This window comes from Trichosurus vulpecula, chromosome 9 (assembly GCF_011100635.1).
Source record: "Trichosurus vulpecula isolate mTriVul1 chromosome 9, mTriVul1.pri, whole genome shotgun sequence".
In the NCBI taxonomy this organism is placed as follows: domain Eukaryota; kingdom Metazoa; phylum Chordata; class Mammalia; order Diprotodontia; family Phalangeridae; genus Trichosurus; species Trichosurus vulpecula.
Genome location: NC_050581.1, coordinates 102,944,299 through 102,968,446, shown reverse-complemented (window position 1 = coordinate 102,968,446; position 24,148 = coordinate 102,944,299). Strand labels below are relative to the sequence as shown.

General features: G+C 43.7%; 1 protein-coding gene across 4 annotated transcripts in view; it reads right to left on the bottom strand.

The window, feature by feature from the left end:
* The window catches only part of ZNF462 (zinc finger protein 462), an 87,315-nt gene extending 64,017 nt beyond the window's left edge, over positions 1–23,298 (bottom strand). For 3 of the 4 annotated variants that reach the window (XR_005009127.1, XM_036738446.1, XM_036738445.1), the window contains exons 1-6: positions 23,061–23,298; positions 16,149–21,796; positions 15,240–15,404; positions 13,157–13,260; positions 10,680–10,798; positions 2,044–2,235 (exon numbers count right to left, since the gene is read on the bottom strand). Coding sequence is in view for 3 of the 4 variants with exons in the window: in XM_036738446.1 (XP_036594341.1) it covers positions 2,044–2,235; positions 10,680–10,798; positions 13,157–13,260; positions 15,240–15,404; positions 16,149–21,796; positions 23,061–23,277 (6,445 nt within the window). In the remaining variant the exon portion in view is untranslated. The remainder of the gene's footprint in view (positions 1–2,043; positions 2,236–10,679; positions 10,799–13,156; positions 13,261–15,239; positions 15,405–16,148; positions 21,797–23,060) is intronic. The other variant, XM_036738447.1, reaches the window with a different exon arrangement.
* Between the last annotated feature and the right edge of the window lie 850 nt (positions 23,299–24,148).

Sequence of the window (24,148 nt, the reverse complement as noted above, 5' to 3'; positions counted from 1 at the left end):
CAGTAACTCTGAGTTACTAACTCAGTCTAGGCTTCAAGTAACTTTACCGTACTCCACAGGAAAACCTGCGAGGCTAGGCCTCCAACCTAGACTTCTGGTCAGTAAACAGGCAAACCAAAATCAACATTTAGACCCTATGACCTAGAATTTTTTCCATAGCTTTTCCCTAAGACTTCTTACATATCAAACAAGGCAATATGTATTGTTTGAAAAAAAAAGCACTTTGCAAACCTTAAATCTCCCCAAATGGTAGCCATGATTATCATTCTTCCTTTGTGGAGGCAAAGAAACTTAGCTAACTAAATCGCAATACCTTGGCCCAAGGTTAGTTACTGAAAAAAATACTTAGCTGAGCTCAGTCACTAGTATTTCCACCTGTGTCTTACCCCAAGGACAAAAAAATAAAAGTAAGAGTGACAACCAGGTAAATCACTAAGACAAGGCCCTTCTTTCCTCAGTCCACAGAGGGAATGTCAATTGGATAGACCATCGCTATATTCATTTTGTCCCAAATGACTCCACAGCATCCAGTTTTCATTACAGATTCAACTACTTAATTAACAACCTTGTAAATAGTGATGCTCATACAACTCAGGACAAATAAAAAGTTTCGTCTTTCAGTTGTACGATATAAAACTACTCTGGCGAATAGCTGCAGTCTGATGAAATGAGATTTGTTTTGTTTTTTTTTTTGCATACCTTCAGGTGTTCCTCTTAACAGGTTTCCACTTGAGCCCTTAGATTCTAAGCCTTCGGGGCAAGGCCTAGTTTCCGCCTGCGTTCTGAACAACACTGAGCATGCCGTCAGTATTCAACAAATTATAACTAATGACAACATTAATGAAGCATTCTTTGTTAAACGGAGATGCTTCAAGGTAGGAAAATCAAGCAATAAGCTAAACAGTATGACAAGGTTATGCTAAAGGAAAAAAAAAACCTTCATCGCTCCTCTGTTGGCTTCTCAATCACAACAAATCAAAGTTACTTTCAGCTCTAGGAGTTAACTATTTCTCTCTAATAGACTTTTCATTTACTTCCAATACTGCTCTTATGACTATATCCCTATAGTTCTTATGAATAAAGATTATTTTGATATTGTCTGGATTATTTGACAATTTGGTAATGCTGTCAAATTGGTTCCATTTGATTCTGAATGCATTTGCAATTTTTCTTAGGTATTCTTATTTCAATTTCCTGCACCTAAAACAATCTACATTTTCCCCTTCCTCTCCTACCACCATATTAGGCAAATCAAATAGAACTAGAAAGCCCAATTCTATTCCATAGCCCAGAATGCCAGGAAACACTTATGGAGCACTCAGTCGAACGGAGCATCGTATTTTAGTGCGAAGGCCAATCTAACTGTGATAATGTCCTAAGCAATGGTGGGCCTTCCCTGCTTCCTAGTCTTTCTTGTGACTCAAGGAGTTTTCCTATAATTTCTCATATGTCCCCTTTCCAAAAATCAGATTTTGGTTCTTTTCTACCATATCATATCGCCGATCTCTCTTTTCAATATTTCAACATCCTTCAAATATCTGAAGGTCTTAAGTGATCCCAAAGATACTGACTGGCCAAGCTAAACATTCTTCTCTGAAATCTATTTTTCTATTTCTTCAACTTCTCAGAGTCTTTCTCGTTGGAATTTCTGGAATTTTTCTTCATATCTTGAACCACAAAGGTGCTCTAAAATATACACAGTATTCTTTGAGCCGCCTCCCCAAAACCAGGAAGAAAGGGCCTGTTAGTGATTTGTGTCACGTGATGCGATATCTCAGCACACACCACTCAAAATAGTATCAGTCTGACTTTTTTTTTTGCCACATCACACAGTAAACTCACATAAATATTTGCTTCTTATTCCAACCCCAAACTCTTCTTCTCCCCCCTGTTATCTATTTAGGTTTCTTCCTCCAGCTAAACCTATAAGTTTGGGGTGGGTAACTCCCTCTAAACATTATTCACAGCAAGTTCCCTTGACCCTTTAAGCTCCATCCCACAATATGTACAAGGGATTAATTCTGGCTCAGAAGCCCATTTTACCATTGGAGTCTTCTACTTCTTCAGTCGAGGCAGCTTTCTGTGAGGAGTGGTGGGCATGTGAGGAGAGAAGGCTGACGAGGCGTGGTCTCGGGAGGGTCAGGGCTTTTCCGTGGGTCTTAAGGGAGTGTTCTTTTAGCTGGCTGATTGTCATGGTGGAAAACGAGCACCAGGAACATCTGTAGGCATGTTCACCTAGGAGAGGTGATAGCAAGAGAGGGGATGAGAAATGGGAGATGGGGAGGGGAAAAGCAGGTGGGGAACAGGAAAGGGAAGGGAAAGAAGAGAATTACTATAGTCATTCATTTGAGAGCTGTGGTTGTCAAGTGTCAAGTGGTCTATGGACCACTTTGGAAGAGCATAAAACCACGTGTACCACCGTCCCTACCAAGAAGTGCCCATGGGGGAAGAGTGTCCTTTGACAAAATCCATCCATTCCTTGACATTCCACGCTCGAGGGCAGAGCGGGAGGTGCTTAGGGAACAGGACTGAAATTTTGTATGTCTGGTGGTGAGGTGAATAGGGAGTTAGACCAGACTTTATATATGACTTCCCTCACTAAGCACTTTCTCCCTTCCTCTTTCTCCCTGTCTGTAGGCGACCACTCTTACTTGGGTGAGAACTGGAAGGACCACGGAATCAGTCTATGTCAATCAATTTTCATCCATAGCATCTACAATGCTTTCCTTGGTGACAGGGCATCTTAAGCAGACATTAGCCCATCCTATTCTTCTATTGGTTTCTAACCCATGGACCGCATCTTGGAGAATTCTAGAAATCTCACTGTTGATCAGTCCACGATGCTTTTGTACCTCACATGTACCAGGATGACAATCATCCAGGAACCGTCAAAAGGCTTTAGCATCTGGAGTAAGTCCAAGTTTTCCAGCCTTGACTCATTTTCCCCATTCCTCCCCACTGAGACACCCTTCTGGCACACCAAGGCAAAAATCAAGGTGATCCCAGGAAAGGCTTGAAAAGATGCTATACTTTGAACCTCAGAAGTGTCAGGTGGTATCATAAACATATGATAACTTTTACGTCGGATGAATCCCAAAGGATCCGTGAGAGTGGTTGACATTCATGTGGTGCCTTAAGATTTATAAAGTACTTCATACATTTCATCCCATTTGATCTCACATTAGTACTACGAGGGAGATACTATTATGTATCCTCATTTTACAGATATGAAATTAAGGCCGAGAGAGTTTAACCTGACCAGGGTCCAACAGCTAGTGTAGGAGTTAACTCAGGTCTTCCTCACTGTAACTCCAGCACTTTATCTACCAGCTTTTTTGTTGCTGTTTATTCATTTCAGTCGTGTCTGACTCTCCGTCACCCTATCTGGGATTTTCTTGGCAAAGAAGTTGTAGCGGCTTTTCATTTCCTTCTCCAGCTCATTTTACAGATGAGGAAACAGAGGCAAGCTGGTTAAGCGACTGGTCCAGGGTCACACAGCTAGTGAGCATCTGAAGCCTCTCACAATAACTAATATTATCTTATTTGAGTATATAATTCACTCAATAGCTTATTTACTGGCCTAGCCAATTCTTGCCAGGCCTTCCCAAATTAAGGGGCAGCATAATGATGCGTCAATGAAGATTAATACCAACATTTTTCCTCTGCTAGGTTAATCTTTCAGTTTTCACACAAATTAACATTTGCATGGATGCTTTGAATACTGACGAGCTGACTTAAACAGCACAACCAGAGAAATTACTAGTCTGGGTTACTCAGCTTTGCCAAGCTTCTGTTTCATTGGTAGAAAAAATATTTTGCCTAGGCTCGAAATCTTAGAATCAGTGAATCTCAGAAGTGGAAAGGAACTCAGAAGCCATCTGGCCCAATCACTACTTGAAGTGTGAGTTCTGTCACTAGAGTGGGGAACCTGTGGCCTCAAGGCCACATGTAGCCCTCTAGGTCCTCAAGTATGTCCCTTTGACTGAATCTAAACTTCACAGAACAAATCGGATTTGTTTTTGTCGTATCAAATCACTGGTCTTCCTTTTCACTATTTTAATATCCTTCAAATGCTTGAAGGTCTTAAGTTATCCCTAAGATACTGATTGGCCAAGCTAAACATTCTTCCCTAAAATCTATTTTTCTATTTCTTCAATTTCTCAAGAGTCTCTTTCATTGGAATTCCTGGAATTTTTCTACATATCTTGAACCACAAAGGTGCCCTAAAATATATACAGTATTCTATGAGCTGAACAAATCAGATTTGTTCTGTGAAGTTTGGAGTCAGTCAAAAGGCTGCACTTGAGGACCTAGAGGACCACGTGTGGCCTCCAGGCCTCAGGTTCCCCACCCCTGGTAACAATATCCGTAACAAATGGTTCTGCTTGAATGCTTCCTCTGAAAAGGCAGTTTCTTCCATTTATGGACAACTCTAATTATTAGGAAGTTTTTCCTGATGCTGGGCCGAAATCTGTCTCCCTGCAACTTCAACCATCTGACCTTGATTCTGAAACCTCGAAGCAAGCCAAACCAGTCTACTACCTCTTCTATTGAAATCCTTCAGGTATTTTAGGGCAGTGATCCTATCTCCACCAAATCTTCCCTTCTCCGGGGTCAGTATCCTCAGGGGCCTTGAAGGTACCATCCTATGCCCGGATTCCCAGTGCCCTCACCATTGTGGGCATCTTTCCCTAGATACACTCCAGCTTATTGGGGCCCTTCCTAAAATAGGCTGTCCAGAACTGAATGCCTGAACACTCCAACCTCCACAGACAAGATCAACCCAGAGGTTTTAAAGGTCCAAATGAGAATATTCTAATCCAATACATTCTCAAAGGCAGAAGCTTTAATTCTGGGGAACCTGCTATTATCATCCAGCACTTAGCACAGGGCCTGGCACAGAGAAAGCACTTAATAAATACTTGTTGATTTGTTATTATCCAAGAAGAACCAGGTTCCTTGTTCTGTGCAGTATCATTTCTTTCCATCAGAAAAGCACAAAACACCAGCCTAAGTCAGTTCCAAGCATATAAATTTAACTCAGTGCCCTGGAGTCAATGTGAGGCCTCACGAACTCTTTTTTAACTCCTTTCAACAAGTTCAATCATTTAACTGGTTCCCAGTGGAAAAAAAGCACTTTTGACAAGGCTGTTGCCTATGGGAACAACTCACCACAGAAGGGGCTCCAATTGAATAAACTGCCACTTACATGGGTGGGAGAATGAGTGGCTCTGAGCCTAAGGACAACCATTTATGTTCCTGGAGATGCCAATATGCTATCTCAGAAACTCAACACGTTCAAAATTGAACTCGGAATCCTATCCCCCACCTGAATTTCTTTTAAAAAAAAGTTTCCTCTCTTCCTAAATTCCCATTTTTGTTGATAGCATCACCAACCAAGCCAACAAGCATTTATTAAACACCTACTGTGTGCCAGGCACTGTGCTGGGTCTGGAGGACAGAAAGACAAAATAAAAAGTCGTTTCCTGCCGTCAAAGAGCTTACATCGCCTCCCTCACTCAGGCTTTAATCTTTGATTTTTCCCTTTGGTTCATACCCTCCATCCAAACAGCTGCCAAATCCTGACAACCCTGACATTTTTACCTCTAAGATCTCTCTCTCATCTGTCCAATGCCACCATTCTTACTCAGGCTCTCATCACTTCTTCTCTTGACTACTGCTCATCTCCCAAATCCAAAACTACTACTCTTGTCTTCCTGCCTCTAATCTCTCCTTTCCTCGCCATCCCATCTTTTATACTGCTGCTTCCTAATGTCCAAGTCTGATCGCACCCTTCCCTGATCAAAATTTGGGGCTGTTCTCTGTTACCTGTGAGATAAAATATAAGCTTCACCTGGCATTCAAGGCCCTCCATGGTCTAGCTCTAACTTACCCCTTCTCACATTCTATGTTCCAGCCAAACTGTACTATTAACCGTTACTCGAAATCATTCTGCTTTCTCCCACTTTTATGCATTTATTTCCTATATCTGAAAGAGATCTGTTATTATTCAGTCATTTCAGTTGTGTCTGACTCTTCATGACTCCATTTTTTTGTGCTTTTATGTTTTTTGGCAAAGATACTGGAGGGGTTTGTCATTTCCTTATCCAGTTCACTTTACAGATGAAGAAACTGAGGCGAACAGGGTTAAGTGATTTGCCCAGGGCCACATAGCCGGTAAGTGTCTGAGGCCAAATTTGAACTCAGAGAGATGAGTCTTCCTCACTCCAGGCCCGCTGCTTTATCCACTGCACCACCTAGCTGCCCCAAGATCTATGAAAGAGATTCCTGGGTTCAAATCCCAAATCAAATACTAGCTTATGTGATCATTACTTCTCTCAACCTGTCTTCTCATTTATGAAATGAGGGGGTTGGATTTGAAGACCTCTAAGTAGCCTTTTAGCAACAAATCTATGATCCCATCACTTTTGTCTTCCTTCAAGGTCTAGCTCAGGAGCAGGGAACCTGTGGCCTGAAAGGGCTGCATTTGAGGACCTAGAGGGCCACATGTGGCTTCAAGGTCGCAGGTTCCCCATCCCTGGGACTCTAGCTCAAATGACAACTCTTCTGTGAGGCCTTCCTTGATTTTCCCCTGAACACCTGCTTAAACCAGGTTCTTCTGCTCCCCTCCTCTTGGCTTGTCTTCTTCTATATGTATTCTTCATCTTAACTTCTATGATTGTATGTGTGTTTTTGGTATAACAACGATCTAGTAAAAGCTCCTTGAGGTCGGGGTCCATATCCTTTTTTACCTTTACACCTCAATTGCCTAGCACATGGATTTGTAAGGGTAAGGGCATGAAAAATGTTTGCTGATTCAATGAACAAGAGTTAGGAAAATGACACAGAAAAGAACATAGTGGGCCAACTTGATTGAAAGATGGGGAAACGAAGATCCCCCAGAAAGAACATCCCTATATTAGAGGCGTTGTCCATCAGTGATGCAACCAACTCCATGTACTGTTGGTGCGGTAGAAGGCACCCTGGATATGAAGTCAAGAGACTTAAGTCCATATGCTAGTTTTGACAACTACTAACTGTATGGCCACAGTAGACACTTCTCTGAACCTCAGTTTTTTTCATCTATTTTGTGGTTAAAAAGATAATATACACATACCCTACATCCTGGTATGCTTGTAGTGAGGAAAACACCTTGTAAACCTTGAAATCCTTTAGAAATGTAAGCTACGGTAGTTACTGATGGCCAACACGATATAGTAGGTAGTAGATAGAAATCGATAAATGAACCTCTATAATAAAGTTTCAGGGACCCAAGCTGGTTTCTCTCTTGGCTACTAGTTTCATAAGAAGTCAGGGTTCCAGTGGTTGCATTAAACCTTGCAGTATGGAATTAATTTAGAGCCTTTCAGTGGGGGTGCCATCCTTTGGGATCTGCACTAGTTTTCAGTAGCTGTGAAACATGCCCTCTGTTTGACTGTTCAGATGAGAATTCTAAATGGTAAACACAGCTGTGCATTATAGGTAAGCAAAAGGGTTAACATAGGTACAGATACTAAAAGCTTTCTATCAAAGATCTGTGACTGTGACTCATCTATCAGATACAGTCTCTGAGAAGTAAAGTGACTTTCCCATGGTCACACAGACAGTAATGTTGGACAGGGTTAGGATTTTAACTATCCTGACTCCGAGTCCCCCGTACTCTCCATTTCACCGTCCTCCTGCCTTTCACTGAAATACTTTCAATACAGAAACCACACACACACGCCCCTCTCCAGTCCACCATTTTAATTCTGTTCTTGTTTGTTGTTTCCATGATGCTAAGAGAACTGATGAGTATCCTAGTTTTAAACTAGATCTTTGGGACCCCATGATCACAAACTTAGAACAGGAAGGAAACTCAAGATCATTTAGTCCAACCCTTTTATTTTATAGATGAGGAAAGCGAGGCCCAGGTGACTTGACCTGTGTCAGAGAGATAGTAAGTGGCAGAGATGGGATATGAACCTAGGTCTTTTAATTCAAAATCCAACAAAAACTGTTAGAAGATAAAACCATAGGCCAGTATTTCAGAACTGCTAGTATTCTGTATCTGATGTTCTATGTATAAAGGTGCTGTGGTAGGAGGACATTTGTAGATGTTCTTTCCTTGTGATGGTTTCAATTTGTAATTTTTTTTCCTGGAAGAATGATCAGGAATATCATTTCACAAGAATGTTTGAGGGTAAACAACCACTCAATGGGGAACACTGTAAAGGGAAATCCTAATCCTATAGAACCAGTTAGACTAGATAGTTCTATGGTCCTTTTCAATTCTAAATTCTACAGGCTTTTTAAAAACCAAACTACTATAATTCCATAGTTTACTTTCCCTGTTGTCCAAGAAAATAAGGGAAAGTGGGTGTCTGAACCACTGCCATATGTCCACCACATGCAGGAATCCTCAGTTACGGCCATCTAAGATGATAGTACTGCCTAATGGCCTTGAGAACAGCTGTTACTGAACAAGGCAGAGTGGAAGTAGACATAGGAAATCATATGTTCAAAGAAGCATCACTGTTGGAAAGAGCCTCAGATAGCATCATCTTGGCCAAATCCTTCCAAAGAAAAGACGTGACTTCCCCAAGGTCACATAACTGGGGCTAACACTCCATCCTCTTGGTTCTCAGGCTGGTGCTCTTTTCACTACTTGAGGCCTACAGTCTTCTATCTCAGCAAGACAGTACTACTACACAATATGAACATTCTCTCTCTCTCTCTCTGTCTTTAGGTATGTATTATATAGAGGACAGGTAGGTGGCTCAGCAGATAAGAGTGCCAAGTCTGGATTCAGGAAGACTCATCTTCCTGAGTTCAAATCTGGCCTCAGACACTTACTAGCTGTGTGACCCTGGGCAAGTCGCTTCACCCGGTGTGCCTCAGTTCTTCACATGTACAATGAGCTGGAGAAGGAAAGGGCAAACCACTCTAGTATCTTTGCCAAGAAAACCCCAGAGGGGGTCACAAAGATTCAGACACAACTGAACGATTTAATGACAACAATACACACATGTACAAATAAATATATATCTACCAAGCACTTGCCTTAAAAGATAGGACAGCTTGTGTAATTGTTATTATCAACATTTTACAGTCCAGCAAGTGGAGACCCAGGGAATAAAAGTGAATTATCCCAAAGTTACACAGTTGGAGACGGAACTCACTTCCCTTGGTTCCTAACCCCATACTTTTCCTATGATATCACAATACTTCATGGACGACAGAACTGGACATCTCTAGGTAATTTCCCATCTAATGAAGAGATGACCACTACTCCCAAAAATAACAGCCCTTCACATGGATATGTATATTTTATGGACTACCGATCAATTTCTTCACTACAATATGAGATAGCAAGTGTATTATCATCTCCATCCTACAGACCAGGAAACTGAAAGTCAAATGATTTGCTCCTGGTCACACAACTCATCAGACCTACCCTTGGTAAGGTCCAGAGTCCTAAGGGTTCAGGGTGTTGGGGCTGCAGATAAATAGTGAGGGCCTCTTTTGGAAGTCCATTAGTTTGGGTATTAAGTGAAAGAAATCTGATTTCCCGCGGGAGGACTGAATGCAATCTCCTCCAATCTACTTTTTACTTCCCTTTTTCCTTTGTCTACCAGGGGTGGGGAACCTGCAACCTAAAGGCCACGTGTGGCCCTCTAGATCTTCAACTGCAGCCCTTTGATGGAATCCAAGTTTGATTATTTCAAAGGGCAGCACTTGAGGACCTAGAGGGCCACACGTGGCCTTTAGGCTGCAGGTTCCCCACCCCTGGCTAACCTCTCACCTGAAGGCTTTTTGAAGAAATGGACTCTCCTCTCAAAAATCATACTCTTAAAAGGTATCTGTCTGAAATGTGGGCTTACAGAGACTCACTAAAGTTTAGAGAACGGTACAACTTTCCCCACAGTCATAAATCTGTATTACAATAACTCTGATGGTTTTTCTTATGTGAGTAAAAGAAGCCTGTTTGGCTGGCTGGATCCCCTCCCTGCTCTAGTCCTCTCTGTTCCCTTTCACCAGTGACACAAAATGTTCTTTCCCGACAGTTTCATATTACTGTATCTAGGAACATAAGAATGGTTTAAAAAATTGTTTTTTTTTTAAGCAGTTGGTTTTCTCTTGTTCTTCAACCTCACTGATGATGAGTATCTCCAGTGCCTATGAAAATTCTCAGCACTTTATAGTGTCATAGGCTTTAGAACTGGAAGGAATCTTAGTGATCTTGTAATCTGACCTCCTCAATGGACAGATGGGAAAACTGAGACCCAGAGAGGGTCAGTCACTTTTCCAAGGTCTCAGAGGTAATCTGTGCAAAAGCCTGGCTTCATATTTAGGTCCTCTGACTCTGGATCCAATTCTCTTTTTGCAATGTCATGCTGCTTTCCCCAGAGATGCAAGGTAGGTCTTTTAGAAATGCTCTTCTCTTGACTAAAGATTGGCCTAATTCATTCCCCTAAGCTGACAGAAGTTGGGGCTCTGTGGTTTGTGAGCTTTAAGTTATTTGAGGATAAAAAAGAAAGCAAACACAATGGGACTAATGATAATTTTTTAAAAAGTCTAAAGACTGTCAAATTTGAAATTTCATAAATTCAACAAAGAATTCAGTTCAACAAGCATTTGTTGAGCGCCTACTATGAGCATGCAAAATGGGGTGAGAACTATTGTCTTCAGAACCTTACCAGCATGAGCTTTGAGTATATGAGTTTTCAGTCGGCTATTATAGGAGGATTTGAAGGAGCAGAGTTTGCAGCGAAACGGTTTATGGTGTCCGTGATGAGTTTGCATATGGCGATCCAGGCTTTGTGTGGAGGAGGCAGAAAAGGGAAATAATAGGATTAAAAATTGTCAGCTGCCACTAAACATTACATGCTATATTTTCTCATTACCCTTTTTCAAGGAGACCCATTTACAAGCTATTCCAACCACTGCTTGTTACTCTCCAATGGTGGCCCTCACAAACAATAGACTGGAGAAGGGGGGGAATGTCCAGTGGCTTATCTGTTCAGAAGGGAGCAAAAGCAGAAGGGAAACTTTTTGAGGGAGTGAGGGAGATGGCAATAGGAGTATACCGTGGCAGAGCCTCGCTTTTATTTTCCCTGATACACAATAGGAAAACCTCTTCAGGAGAGGTTGGCGCATCAAGGAAAATCAGACGGGAGCCCAGATTTTCCATCTCCTGCATGAGTTATGTATGGTACATTTGTCAGTCCATCAACATTTGAAAGGAGAATGGGAATTTGAGAAATGCTTTAGTTTGAAACGGCTCATAGAAAACCACAGTTTGAGCGTCGAGACTAGAGTGGGGAGGGAGGGGTTTTCCCATTGTCCCCGATTTGAAAGTCATTTACCCATCCTCTGTCTTTGTGCCCAGGGTCTGCGCTAATGCTGGGACACAACACGAAAGTCTTTAAGGGAGGACAATGAGAGATCCAGAAGCTTGGCCATCTCCTTCAGTACCTTAACACATTACAGTGAATATGACCTGATAAACACAACCAGATTTATTGTACATCAGTCTTCACAGAGACATTTTATACAGAAATGATTTCATTATAAAGGACCCACAGTGCAACATCACAATTACTAGTCTAGGGAAAATAATAAATCTAGCAAATAAATAGGTATGCAGAGCACTAATTTGTGTCAGTACCTCCCAGAACGAAACCCCATTCTAAATCGCTGATATGGGAATGAATCTGCTTACTCTTTAAGCAGGCTACTATTTATAATAGAACTGCTCACAATCCTTCATGCTCGTGCCCTGGAATGTTAGCTCACATCGGTTAGAATCCGTTAGTACAGTTATGTGGTTATAAGCTTTCCTCCCTCCCTGACTCCCAAGCACTGTGTGATACAGGTTCCCGTGCAAGCCCAGAAGAAACACTGCCTCCTCCTGCCTACTGACGGCTGCCAAGTGTCACTTTACGGCCTTTAGCGAGCAGCCCATAATTTCATTTCTTCTTAGTGACATAATAAACATCACTTATAATTCTTACAAGCAACACATGCGTATCAGAATGTACCACTGACTAGTAACCCTGCCCACTTCATGCCCATGGGGAGAGAAGAAGAATGTAAAGGGCTGTGGATTTGGACTCACACGTCCAGGATTCAAATCTCAGCTCTGCCACTTAGAACTGTGTGTCCTAGGGTGAGCCACTGACCCACTCTGGGCTTCGGTGATTTCATCTATAAAATGAGCTGAGTGGACTATCCGAGTCCCTGCCGGCTCTAGGTCCAGGATATGATCTCTGATGAGGCGATTAGCTACCCGGCCTAGGGCAAAGCTGTAGAACACAACCTGCTCTGAGACCCTCAAACTCCGACCTCAAGGTACAGTAGAAAGAGTCCTGCACTCAGTAAAGAAAGGAAGCAAGCATTTATTAAGAACCTGCTACATGCCAGACACTGCGCTATGCACTTTACACATATTATCTCATTTGAACCTCCTTCTGACCCTGTTTATCATCCCCTTGTATCATAATGACCCTATTATTATCCCCATTTTATACCTGAGGAAATTGAGGCAAATAGATGTAAAATGACTTGTCCAAGGTCACGCTAAGGCTGGATTTTAACTCAGGAATAAAAAGACATGTGGTTCTAGTTCTGGCTTTGCTACTCACTTACTTCAGTGATCTTGGGCCAATCACTCAACTCTCTGGACCTCAGTCTCACTGTACAATGAGAGGGTTCAAAGAGGGGTGCCCTCAGGTCCCTGGTAGCACTGATACTCTATGAGGCCATGACTCAAAGTTGTGATGGATGGCATCCTGTCTATCTGACACTCTTCCTTGGGGACTTTTAAAGAGAGAGAACTTTTAGAGGCGGGAAGCACCTTGTAGTTGATCTAGTCCAAGCCTGTCATTGCACAGATGAAGCAAGCAAAATCAGCCCAGAGTAGGGAAGTATCTTGCCCACGGTCCAGCTAGTAGAGGATCAAAGTACAGATATCTCACCACACCGGCCGATTTCCTTTTTCCTTTCTTCCCCAAATCCCCAAATGCAAATTTGCCTTCACATATAGTTCTTGGATCTCTGGATGAAGGAATACTTCTATCAAGTGGCAAATTCTCATAACACCTCATTTCCCACATGCTACAAAGCCTCCAGCCTCCCCGCCAGCTATTAACTCCCCTTAAAGAGAAGAACTTACTTGTGCCTGAAAGCAGAGACAAAGGAACAGTACTGGCAGCTGTACTTGTCCTCCCGGGTAAACATGGCCAATGCCAAATGGCTCCTTTCGTGAGAACGCAGCCCCTGCATGGACATCAGGACTCGGTCACATTGACTACAATGGTATCCCCCCGGCCGGGTTTCATCTTCCAACATTCCATCTACTAAGCAGTGTTCACCATCCACCTGCTCCAGCAACCCGCTGGTATCTTTGGCTTCCTTATAGCCGTCCAGAAATAAGTCTGAAGACTCTTCAGTCTCCTGCTAAAAAATAAAACCACACACACACACACGCGCGCGCACATGCACACACACATACACACAAGCCCCACCAACAAAATAAATTTCCATCGGTGTCTCCTCAAGCTTTTCTTCCTTTCCCTTCACTCTCCCAATTCATCAGCTTTATTTCCCAAGGAGTTTTCTCCCTACATTTCCAGCTCCATTTGGAAAGGAGCCCCAAATGGTATCTCCTCGTGCTGTGGAGCCTTTAGGAAAACAAGCTTGATGTGTTTCTGTTACCTTTGAAAATGTGTGAAGAAAAGTGCTCTGAAGCATATTAATAAGACTGATGAAAGCAGGAGGCCCTCACCTCATTCCTTGCCCACTCTAAAAAAAAAATAAAGTTACATATGTTTCTGTCTGAACTAGTATACATTTCAAGCTTATATGAAAAGTGTGTGTACCTACAACTCTTTTAAGTGGAGCTCAAGAAAGAAGTGGTAATGAGACGAATATTCGGAAACTGATCTTACTTTATAAGATTATCTGTGCCATCATGAAAAGAGCAAAGAAAAAGTCTCCTCAGAGAGGAATCCTTTTGCCTATCTTGTAAACACTGACCATTTCCCAGCTGGAAGAATTATGGAAGATCTTGTAGCTATGAAGTGTGTTTTTAAGTCATCCATATTTCAGAGTCAGGTCTGCCTAACTAACTAGCTCTGGGGTTGGTGCTCGGGAAAGAAACCGAAAGATGAACTGTTCTCTTATAAAGAGGACCTCCCTGTGGAACAAGGCTGGGGCACTTAGTATGGAAGAATTTATTTTTTCCAGATGGTGAGCATCCTGGGCTGCCTGGGTTCTGTCCATATAAAAATGGTCTTCAGAAGAATGCAACAGAAGCTTTTCACTGATGTCAAACTTTGTCGAAGAAGCAAGATAAGAAGCATGGATCCTGAGGAAGGAAGGAAAGACCCAGGAGCAAGTTTTCCTGCTGCCCGATGAACAAAAAAGAGCAATGGAGAAGTGCAGGCCAACATTCGAGAAACCAAGTGCCCCAACCTGGAATGACAGCTACTTTAAAACTAGAAAAACTAGAAGCAATTAATTAGGATTATGTTATTCAAAAGTAAATACAGTAAAAGTGTTGGGGGTGGGGAGGGGGAAGGACGGAGGAAGGAGGCACAGTCACTCTTTGGGAATGAGAAAAGAAGATAAAGACCAGGCCGAAAGGCTCTCAAGGCTTTCTATCACAGATGTATTAATTCTCAAAAATCTCTTGCTGCCCAGGATATGAAAGCATAATGATGAATCTCTAAGAAAAAGATTCTGCACTCTCAGCCAGAAGAGGACAAGATGGTAAGTGATGAGGACAAAGATGGCAGTGATGATGATGATGGTGATGATGATGACGACGACCATAATGATGACGATGATGACGACGATGATTTCTCTGATTTATTCATCCTAAATGCTTGGACATCTTAGAAGAGGAAATAGTTGTGCATATACCAATATGCATCAGATCCAGGCAAGGAGGTGACCCAGACGCTGCCATTCCAAGAACCAGACCTTTTGTCTTCCACAGAACTACCTGCCTCGAGGGGTAGGGGTAGCATTAGATAATGCAATCAGTTACAAGATTAAAAAAAGATTAAAAAAAAAGCCTTCCTTCTCTGCACCTGTGGGATGAAGAAGTGCAACTCACAATGAAATCCAATCATAACACGAGAATGGCTGCATTCTCCAACTTGAAGAGGCTCTCACTTAGCAATGCAGTTAATAAGTAACTAGACTCGCTCACACACAAGAATGCTCATCCAGAACTTCCCAAGAGTTCTCACCTTCACAGCAGCTGACACTGAAGGGACATTCCCGTACTGGACGTGCTTGCGGAGGTGATTGCAGATGGCGCGGAGCGTTGGGTGCACTTCCACGCAGAACTTACATTTGTATCCCACAACTTTCCTCTCCTTGATCTTTGGCACCTCTTCTAAGTGACCAAAAGGCTGGCAAAATACATTGGTAGGATCAGTATTCTGAGCTCTCTCACATTTTCTGCCAATTACTCTTGTAATTACTGGTGCATTTTTTTTTAAAAGCAGATTAGCATTTTTACATCAAGGGATACCTACTGAATTCATAAGAGTCAAGGCACGCTGCCTACTACATAAGGTGTCTGGATTCAACATACTTTCCAACTTGAATGGAAGTGAGTAGAGGACATTTCTGTGCAGAAGCTTCATCTTCACTGCCACCAAGTTACCTGATTCAAACCAATGCTAACTGTGCGGCTGAGACACGGCATAAGTACAGCATTAGCGATCTTCTTGGTGAACTACCGGTCGAGAAGTTAAATTCATATCTTACATCGAAAAGTGATGACCAAGACATGGCTGAGGAGTGCTAATGAAATCAAGAGGCAGCCCACAATTGCCTTATGATAGAAAGCTGTGTGTAATTAGGTTTCAGATAAGGAGGTTACTCGGCAGAAAGAAATAAATAGAAATCAACAAAAACCTCCCAGGGAGCCTTGGGAGGAGTCTGAGGGAGAGGGATGGGGATGCAGAGAGGGGTGAGGCACAGAGATGGGGGCATAATCAAGCTTGAAATGTTTAATTGACTTATTGAGCTCCCTGGCATGCTAAGTCACTAGTAAGCCTGTAGCAGTTTTGGCTGCCAATGAAGAAGTGCATGTGGGCACTAGTAATGAGGAGCCTCCTGGGGGAAGGGAAATCAAAACATATCCTTACCCTCTCTTGTTTGAAATCTGCAAAAGCACCATCTGCATATTTCTGCTTGCTCAAAAGCTGTTTCCTCCTCTCCTGACGTTTGGCACGCTTCTGGAATTCCTCATTGTGACTGTTCAAGTGTGAGGTCAGTTCTGCCATACTTTGCAGTCTACTATCACAGTGCTTACACTGAAAGGCGGAGCCCAGAGAGCGGGTGCCATTCCCCAGGATGACGAAGTCTCTCTTCAGGTCCTTGCTGTGGTGCTCAGTGTAATGCATGCACAGCAGCTCCGCGGTGCTGAAGGACAGCTTGAAACACTTGATACAGCGGAAAGGTAACCACTCGATTTCCTGAGCATCCGTGGTGGTCTCCAGCTCAGGCCTCTCGAACTCAGGCTGCTCCTCTTCCAGCAGGGCTGGCTTTTCATTCTCGTCGGCATAGACGGCGGTGAAGTAACCACCCAGCTTGCTGGCATGCTGCTTCTTTGGGAACACCCCAGGGTGACGCTTCATGTAATGGGACACAATACCTTTCTTGCTGAAGGATTGGAAGGAACAGAGGGAACACTTTTTTTTCTCCACTGCCCTCCTCAGCTCTTCGCTCAGTTGAGGGGAGTCGTCCTTGGGAGGAGAGGGGATGATCACCTTACTTGGTTTGTCGCTCACTGTCCTAGAGGCTGCCAAGCAGTGGGTGTAGTAAGCATCAATGTCATGCCGCTTCTGGTAGTGGGCTGCCAGACCTTTCCTGATGGGGTTGGTGTATGAACACAAAGCACATTTAAACAGGTTGTTTTTCCCCTCCGGCTGGGCCCGGACGTTGTTGTGCTTGATTCGATAGTGTCGGGCAATCCCTTTCCTCGTGGAACAGAAGTATTTGCAAAGCTGGCACCGGAACACGGTGTGGGAGACCAGGTGGGAAGCAGAGAAATGGGAAGCGGGCACAGACACTTCTGCTACATCTTCATCAGCAGTGGGGAGTTGGGAGGGACTGACTTCTGCCGCTGGCATCTCTGGCTCCAGGGTGACGGCCACCTTAGGCGGGGACTGGGCAAACACATCAAACTCTGGCTGGTTGTGATACTTCTCATAGTGGATCTTGAGCTTCTCCAAAGTACCATGAGTGTAAGGGCAGAGTTTGCACCTGTAAGCACCATACCCCTGCTTGAAAATCCTGCTCGTCTCCTCCACTTCAGTCTGGGTCAGGTCAGTAGACTGCTCCACGTCATGCACGAAATCTTCTGCGGTCACCTTGATGGATGGATGTCTCTTCTGATAGTGGGTGAGGACTCCATGGATGCGGGTGTTGATGTATGGACAGTGCCTACACTTGTAAACAGCACCAGGGTTGATGTCTATGTCCTGGGCAAAATCTGCAGCTTTCACCTTCATGCCTGGGTGTTTCTTGCCATAATGGGTGAGAAGACCGTGTAAGTTATTATATTCAGATTGACACACGGTGCATTGATAGGGGGTAGAGGATATGGCAGGGTTAGCTGAGGTCAACTGGATGCTTTTCTCTGGGGAAAGCCTCGCATCCTCTGTGCATTCGGCATCTTGCTCAGGAAGCGGGGAGATCATCTTACTCTCGCAATTGATCTGGCTGGGTATCTCTTCAGAGGCTGTGATGACTTTCTCAGCAGCATCTTTCTCCTTGATGATATCCAGCAAGACGGACTCGTCACCATTCATGGCCCAAGGGTGGAAAGCTTGATAGTGATTGGTGATATCCCAGATGGAAGAGGCTTCAAATATACAGTCCCTGCATTTGTAGGTTTTGGCTTCAGCGGTCATCGTAAGGGAAGGAGGGGATGGATCTGGCCCTGCCCAGAGCTTCGTCGCCATGTACGTATAGTCAACGTAATGCTCAGGATGCCTCCTTTGGTAATGCAGAAGCAAACCGCTGGGCTCTGTGTGCGAATAAATACACCATTCACAGTGATAGCCAGCTTCTATTAAGCCGTCTAGAAATGCCCATCTCAAAATGGAAGTAACTGTGGCCTTGAGGCTGGGGTGGTCTTTCTTGATATGCTTCCTCAGTGCATAGAAATAAGGAGAGGTGTAAGAACATTGCCTGCACTTAAGCGCTCGAAGTTTCGCTTTCTCCCTTTCTGAACCTGAGGAAGGGATGAGCATACAGCCACCAGACTTCTTCTGACCGCGGTCACAGAGGCTCCGAATAGTGGCTGTGTGCTGTCGGATGACATCGGCGTTGGCCTTGAAGTCCCGATGCTTCTTCTGATAGTGAATGAGCACTCCTTTGACCGTCCGGTTCCCATAATCACAGTGCTGGCAAAAGAACATTTCATTCTCCACAGGAGGGACATCTCTCTCTGAGCTGCCTCGGCTCAATCTTTGCATGGGGACAGGTGGCCGTGGAGCACCGTGGGGCACCTCGGCCCCTCTCATCATGGCTGCTGTAGGAGGGGCCTGTCTGATATATTTGGCAGTAACCTTAATTTCTGGATGTCTTTTCTGGTAATGGACAAGCACCCCCACAACTGACCGATTGCTGTAGGAACAGTGTTTGCAGTAGTAAAGCTCAGTGCTGAGGTCTGATGGTGGGGGTTGTGGGGGGGGTGGGGAAGCCATGTTGGGCATTTTGGGAGATATTGGAGCACCCACCTCAAAGGATAGCTGAGAAAGGGCAGAGCCCCTGTCCACAGACACCACGCGCATGGTTTTCTGGATTCTAAAGTAGGAAGCCTTTTCCTCAGGGTGTTTCTTCTGATAATGAACCAATACGGAATGCATGTTTGGGCTCGCAAACGAACACACATCACAGTCATAAACGACAACGGTGTTGACTGAAGGGTCTTTCTGATTTTCACATTCTGTAGTGAAAGTCTTTGAAGGAGTGTTCTTACTAAATGCAGTTGGCACACCACCCCCACGAGCCACAGGGGTAGAAGTGGCCATGTTTTTGGGAGCAGAATTCAGAATCTCCCTCAGGGTCTGGGACTCAGCATTTAGTCCCTCTTGTTGTTCCACCACATAGCTCGAGAATATCATGGCGTTGTTAATTTTAACAGTTGGATGCATTCTTTGGTAATGCGGCATCAGGCTTCTAACATTCGGGCTTGTGTACGAACAAAAGCGACATCGATAGATCAAATCCGAATGATCGAAGTTGAGTACATTCATTGCTTCAGGATGATGTTCACCATAATGCTGCTGCAGATCTTCAAAATTGGTGTAGTCGATGTAGCATTCAAGGCATCTGTACACTGCACTGTGATCGTTGGGATCCAAGATGTATCTAAAGCTGAATTTAATGTACGGGTGCATCCGTTGGTAGTGGGTGCTGACACTTCTGGCAGATTTGTTACTGAAGTCACAGTGTTTGCAATAGTAAAGCCTCCCAGAGTCACTGAATTCTGAACTTTCATTGTTGTGATCAGCACCATAGAGACTGGGCTGGTTGTTGAGAAGAGCCGTATTTGAACCTTGGTGATCTTTCATGTTGACTGAAGAGCAGTAATAGTCTTCTTCATCTTCAGAGAGAGTCAGCTCGATCTCCGCCCCATTGGTGGTGTTATAATCATGAGGCACACCTCTGAAGTTCGATTCTTTCTGAGGATCGTTACTCTCTCTCGCCCATATCTGTTGAGCTGCAAAAGAACCCGGAACATCCATCATCGACTCTGTTGGCTCCTCTTCTCTGTCTAGCTCCACTTCGATCTCCACTTCGTTCTCTTCTTCTTCCTCTTCATCGTCTTCCACGTTGATCACTGCGTCTTCTTGCTGCTTGGTTTGGTTAATTTTGCTCTGCAGGTTGCTCGCTATCTCATCAATTCTCGTTCTCTTCTTCACTGGTGATAAATCTAGAGGGAAATCATTTGAGATCTTCCGAGGAACCTTAGCGACAAAGTTATTCTTGGAGGAGAGGCCAAGAATTGAGGTCTGACTTTTCTTCACAGTGTTGCTGGAAGAGGTGTGGCCATCTGTCTCGCTTTCCAATGGTATGTTTGAGGGCTGCCCCTCATATTTTGGCAAGTTGTCACAGAATGAATGTTTGTGCTGCTGATGGACTCGGAGCCCCTTCAGAGTCGTCGTGGAATAATTACACATGGTGCATCTGTAAGGGTGCTGAGGTTGGGACTGTGTCGGTGGAGGCGGTGGCGGGGGCGGGGGTGGCGGTGGGGGGGGCTGCGGCAGCGGGGGCTGCTGCGGCTGCGGCAGCGGGGGCTGCTGCTGGGGCTGCGACTGTTGCGGCTGCTGTGGTTGGGATTGCTGATGTGGCTGCTGCTGCTGCTGCTGCTGCTGCTGCTGCTGCTGCTGCAGGGTCTCCAGCATGACTCCCGTCTTCCTGCCGTTCATATTTGCACTTTCGTAAGACATCGGGCCTTCGTTTAGGGAGGCAGCAATACTTTCACCTTGGGAACTGACAGCATCCCAATCAGATGTCGTACCTGTGTGACACTGTTTATGAGCTCCGAGTTTTAATGAACTCTTGCAAGTAAACGGACATTCGTCACATTTGTAGATGGCTGTCTTTCCAGACAAGTGGATGTTTTCAATATGGCGGGAGATGCTACGTCGATGCATGGTAAGGAAAGGACAAAAAGGGCACTGGAACCTATTCATGTATCTTCTAAAAGGTATCCCCTTTGTTTCCAATAATTTGTTCCCATCAGATCCCATCAGCTGTTCTGCAGACATTCCTGAGGTCTGGTGATCCATAGAATTCAAGCCATTCTCACTGTCTATTTCATTTAATTCTTCATCAGAACTGGAATCATTTAACATGCTGTTAGTTTCCAGGTCAGTGGAAGAATTTGTCATGTCAGCCATTCCGTAACGGGATCTCTCAGACAAGTTAACTAGGCCAGAATTGTGAGGTGACTTAGGCTTTATCGGAGGATAAGACACGGGAGAATATTTAGAAGCTGGAGAAGAACTGGATCTAATGAGAGAATTGCCCATGGAGCCTCTGAAACTAGAAACATTGGCATTGGGCATCTCGCGGCTTGCAGCATTCATGGATACATAGCTGGAATTCGGGACGGGACTCGGGGAACTCTTCTGAACATCAGGTAGGTTGGTTCCTTCTTGTTGCTGCCTCAAAGTGGATAGTATTTTGACCATGCTCCGATGCTTCTTCATCATATGGTCACACCAGCGTTCTCGGCGGGGCGTCTGATAGCTACACCATTCACAGCAAAAGTTGCCCCTTGACTTGGTCAAGGGTTTAACCATGGATTCCAAGATACTGCGCTCTACCACCTCAGCTGGAAGTTCTTTGCAGGGGTCCTGGACTGGGACCGATGCAGCCACAGGGTCAGACAACGAAGGGGGTGTGCTTGGGGGAGCGGAGGTCTCTTTCAGGTTATTTTTGTGATACATCTTCTGGTGCTTGATGATTCTTGCCCTCCTCGGTGACTTGTAGGTACAAAACTGGCAAGAGAAAACCTTTCCAAATCCTTCATGCATCATGATGTTATAATTTAAGGATCCTGTGGCGGAGGGCCCAAGTGAATTTCCACCAGCTTGTGCACCATGGACTTTTCTAGTGTGCTCTATGAGGAGATTTTTTGACCTGAAGTAACGAACGCAGAACTTGCATTGAAAAAACTTGTTTGTTGGCTTGGGATGAGGGGAAATGTGCTGGCCATAATATCCTGGGCTGTGACCATAGTAACTTCCAGTCCCCAATGCAGCTGCATTTTGACCTAAAGTAAACGGAGGAGACAAGGAGAAAAAAAAGGAAACAAAACCGTAAGAAATCCCATCATGGAATCAATGCCATTCCAATCATCCTTCAAGGAACTGTGATTCTTTATATAGCAACTCTCTCAAGTGATAAAGATCACCAGCCCTCTAAGAATTAGAAAACAGTCTTTGGTGAGTTTCTGTGGCAACTCACACCTAGTTGGCCAGCTTCTATTGATGAGTCCCTCACACTTTTGCTCCAGTCCTCGGATAACAGACACACAATCTGTTTCTGGGCCCTTACTCAAGGACCTTCTAGCTAAATAGGGCTTTCTAGGTGGTCTGCACTGATGGTACAGTCTCAGAGAACCCAAGAGGAAACAACACAAGGAGATAATCAGAGGAAGTCTTTGATGAAGGACTGTTCTGGTGGCTCTCTATTTATACAGACCATATTCCCAAGGTGTCATATACCTTCCTTCAAAACTGAGTCACCTACGGTTTTATGATGATGCCCTTAAGGCTGACCTCTGAACACAGATTACTATAAATAAACACCTTTCTCTGCTAATAGCTGAACATGAACTGTGATAATTAGGGCATGGTGATTTTACCTATAAAAATGTCCTAGTTGTCTATTACATATAAGTCTCAGGTAACTTGTACTCACTCTGGAATTTCTGAAGACATTTTGATTCATTGGAACAAACATTTAGGAGCACATACTGTGGGCAAAGAAGATACCTGGCAAGACTCTAAAGCTTGAGGGAGGGGCATAAAGATTGGTAAAAGACAGTCTCTGTTACCCAAGAGCTTATACCCTCATAGAAGATAGGTACAAAAAGAACTATAATGCAAGGGTGAAAAAGATAAGTGAATGGGGCAAAATGTGTTTAAGGGAAGGAGAACATATTTGGTGCTGATGGGGAAAAGAAAAGAATTCGTGGAGGAAAAGGGATTTGAGTTAGCCTTTGAAGGATGGGTAAAATTTCAACGGGCAGAGATATACAGGGAAGACTATTCCAGATGGAAGCAACAACAGAAAGAGGCATGTAAGTTTAAGGTATGTGTTTGGAGAACAATGAGTAGTTTAGCTTAGTTAGACAGAACCATAGTGTGCACGGACAGGAATAGTAAGAGATAAGACAACAAAGAGAATTATTTCAATGCCTCACAGAGAAGGCACCACACGAGATGATGTCCTATCAGTAGCAAGCCTGTAGCCTAAAAATAAACTGAAGCAATTCGAGTAGATCACATACATTCAGATAAGTATAGATTTACCTGATAGATCGTCTGCAATTGTGAATTCATCCTTTACAGCAGAAAATTCCACCTCTGTCTGATTACTGGCATTTACAGATCCAGAGCGTGGCTCAATATTGTCCTCAGCAACATCTGTTGGTTGCAAAAATGCAGTATGGACATCCTGAATATGAGCTTTGAGGTCTTCGTAGGATGGGGCTCGGAAATCACAGCCATCGCACTGCAGTACCTCCATGATTTGGGTTTATTCTTTTACATTAGGAAATTCTGAAAGAAGACATAAAAAAATTAATAACTCACATTACTTATATGCCTTAGGATGGTTTGCCCACCTTAATGGATGTCCATTAGCTGAAAGAATACATTTAGGAGTGCCTCTGAGGCCATATTACCAAGTATATGTAGGCTCCCTCATACATATATGCACATATAATCATAGAGAAAGGTGCTGATTCCCCCTTTGACAGTAATCTGAGAACACTAAGGGTTAGGGGGATAAAGCAGCTATTTATGTGGTTTGGTCAAATGTACTTTTTCTATAACTTTGACAGCATCAGCCTGTTGGCACTAAAGGAATCCTCATGTCATCAGACATTTGTTGATCCCTTGGACTTCCCTATTGGGTTTCTAATTAGCTCATGAGCTTCTCTACTTGTTTAAAACTAAGTTATGGAATTTTAGAACCAGAAAGGATCTTGGAAGTCTTTAGTCAATCTCCTTTTATAAATCAGGAAACTGAGGACCAGAAGAACTTACACTGCTTAACATTAAATCAAGTTATACCTACTAGAAGAGTGTGTGAAGAAGTTTAGTGGTTTTTATAATTTTCGGTATCTGAACAATTCTTAGGAGGAAAAAAAAAACTCCAAAGATCTAATTCGGGTCTAATTGTGCAGTATCTTCCTCCACACAGAAGCAGGAGAATGTCAGTGCTCTCCTACCAACCTCTCCAGTATCTGAGAATTTTCCAGGCTGAAACTGGGTCCAAAGATCTCATAAATTCCTGCAACAACCAATGTTATAGAGTTATCAGGTTTCCAGATTGAAAATTATATCTCGGTTTGTCTGTTTTATTAAAAAAGATTATGCTTCATCACTTGAACAGT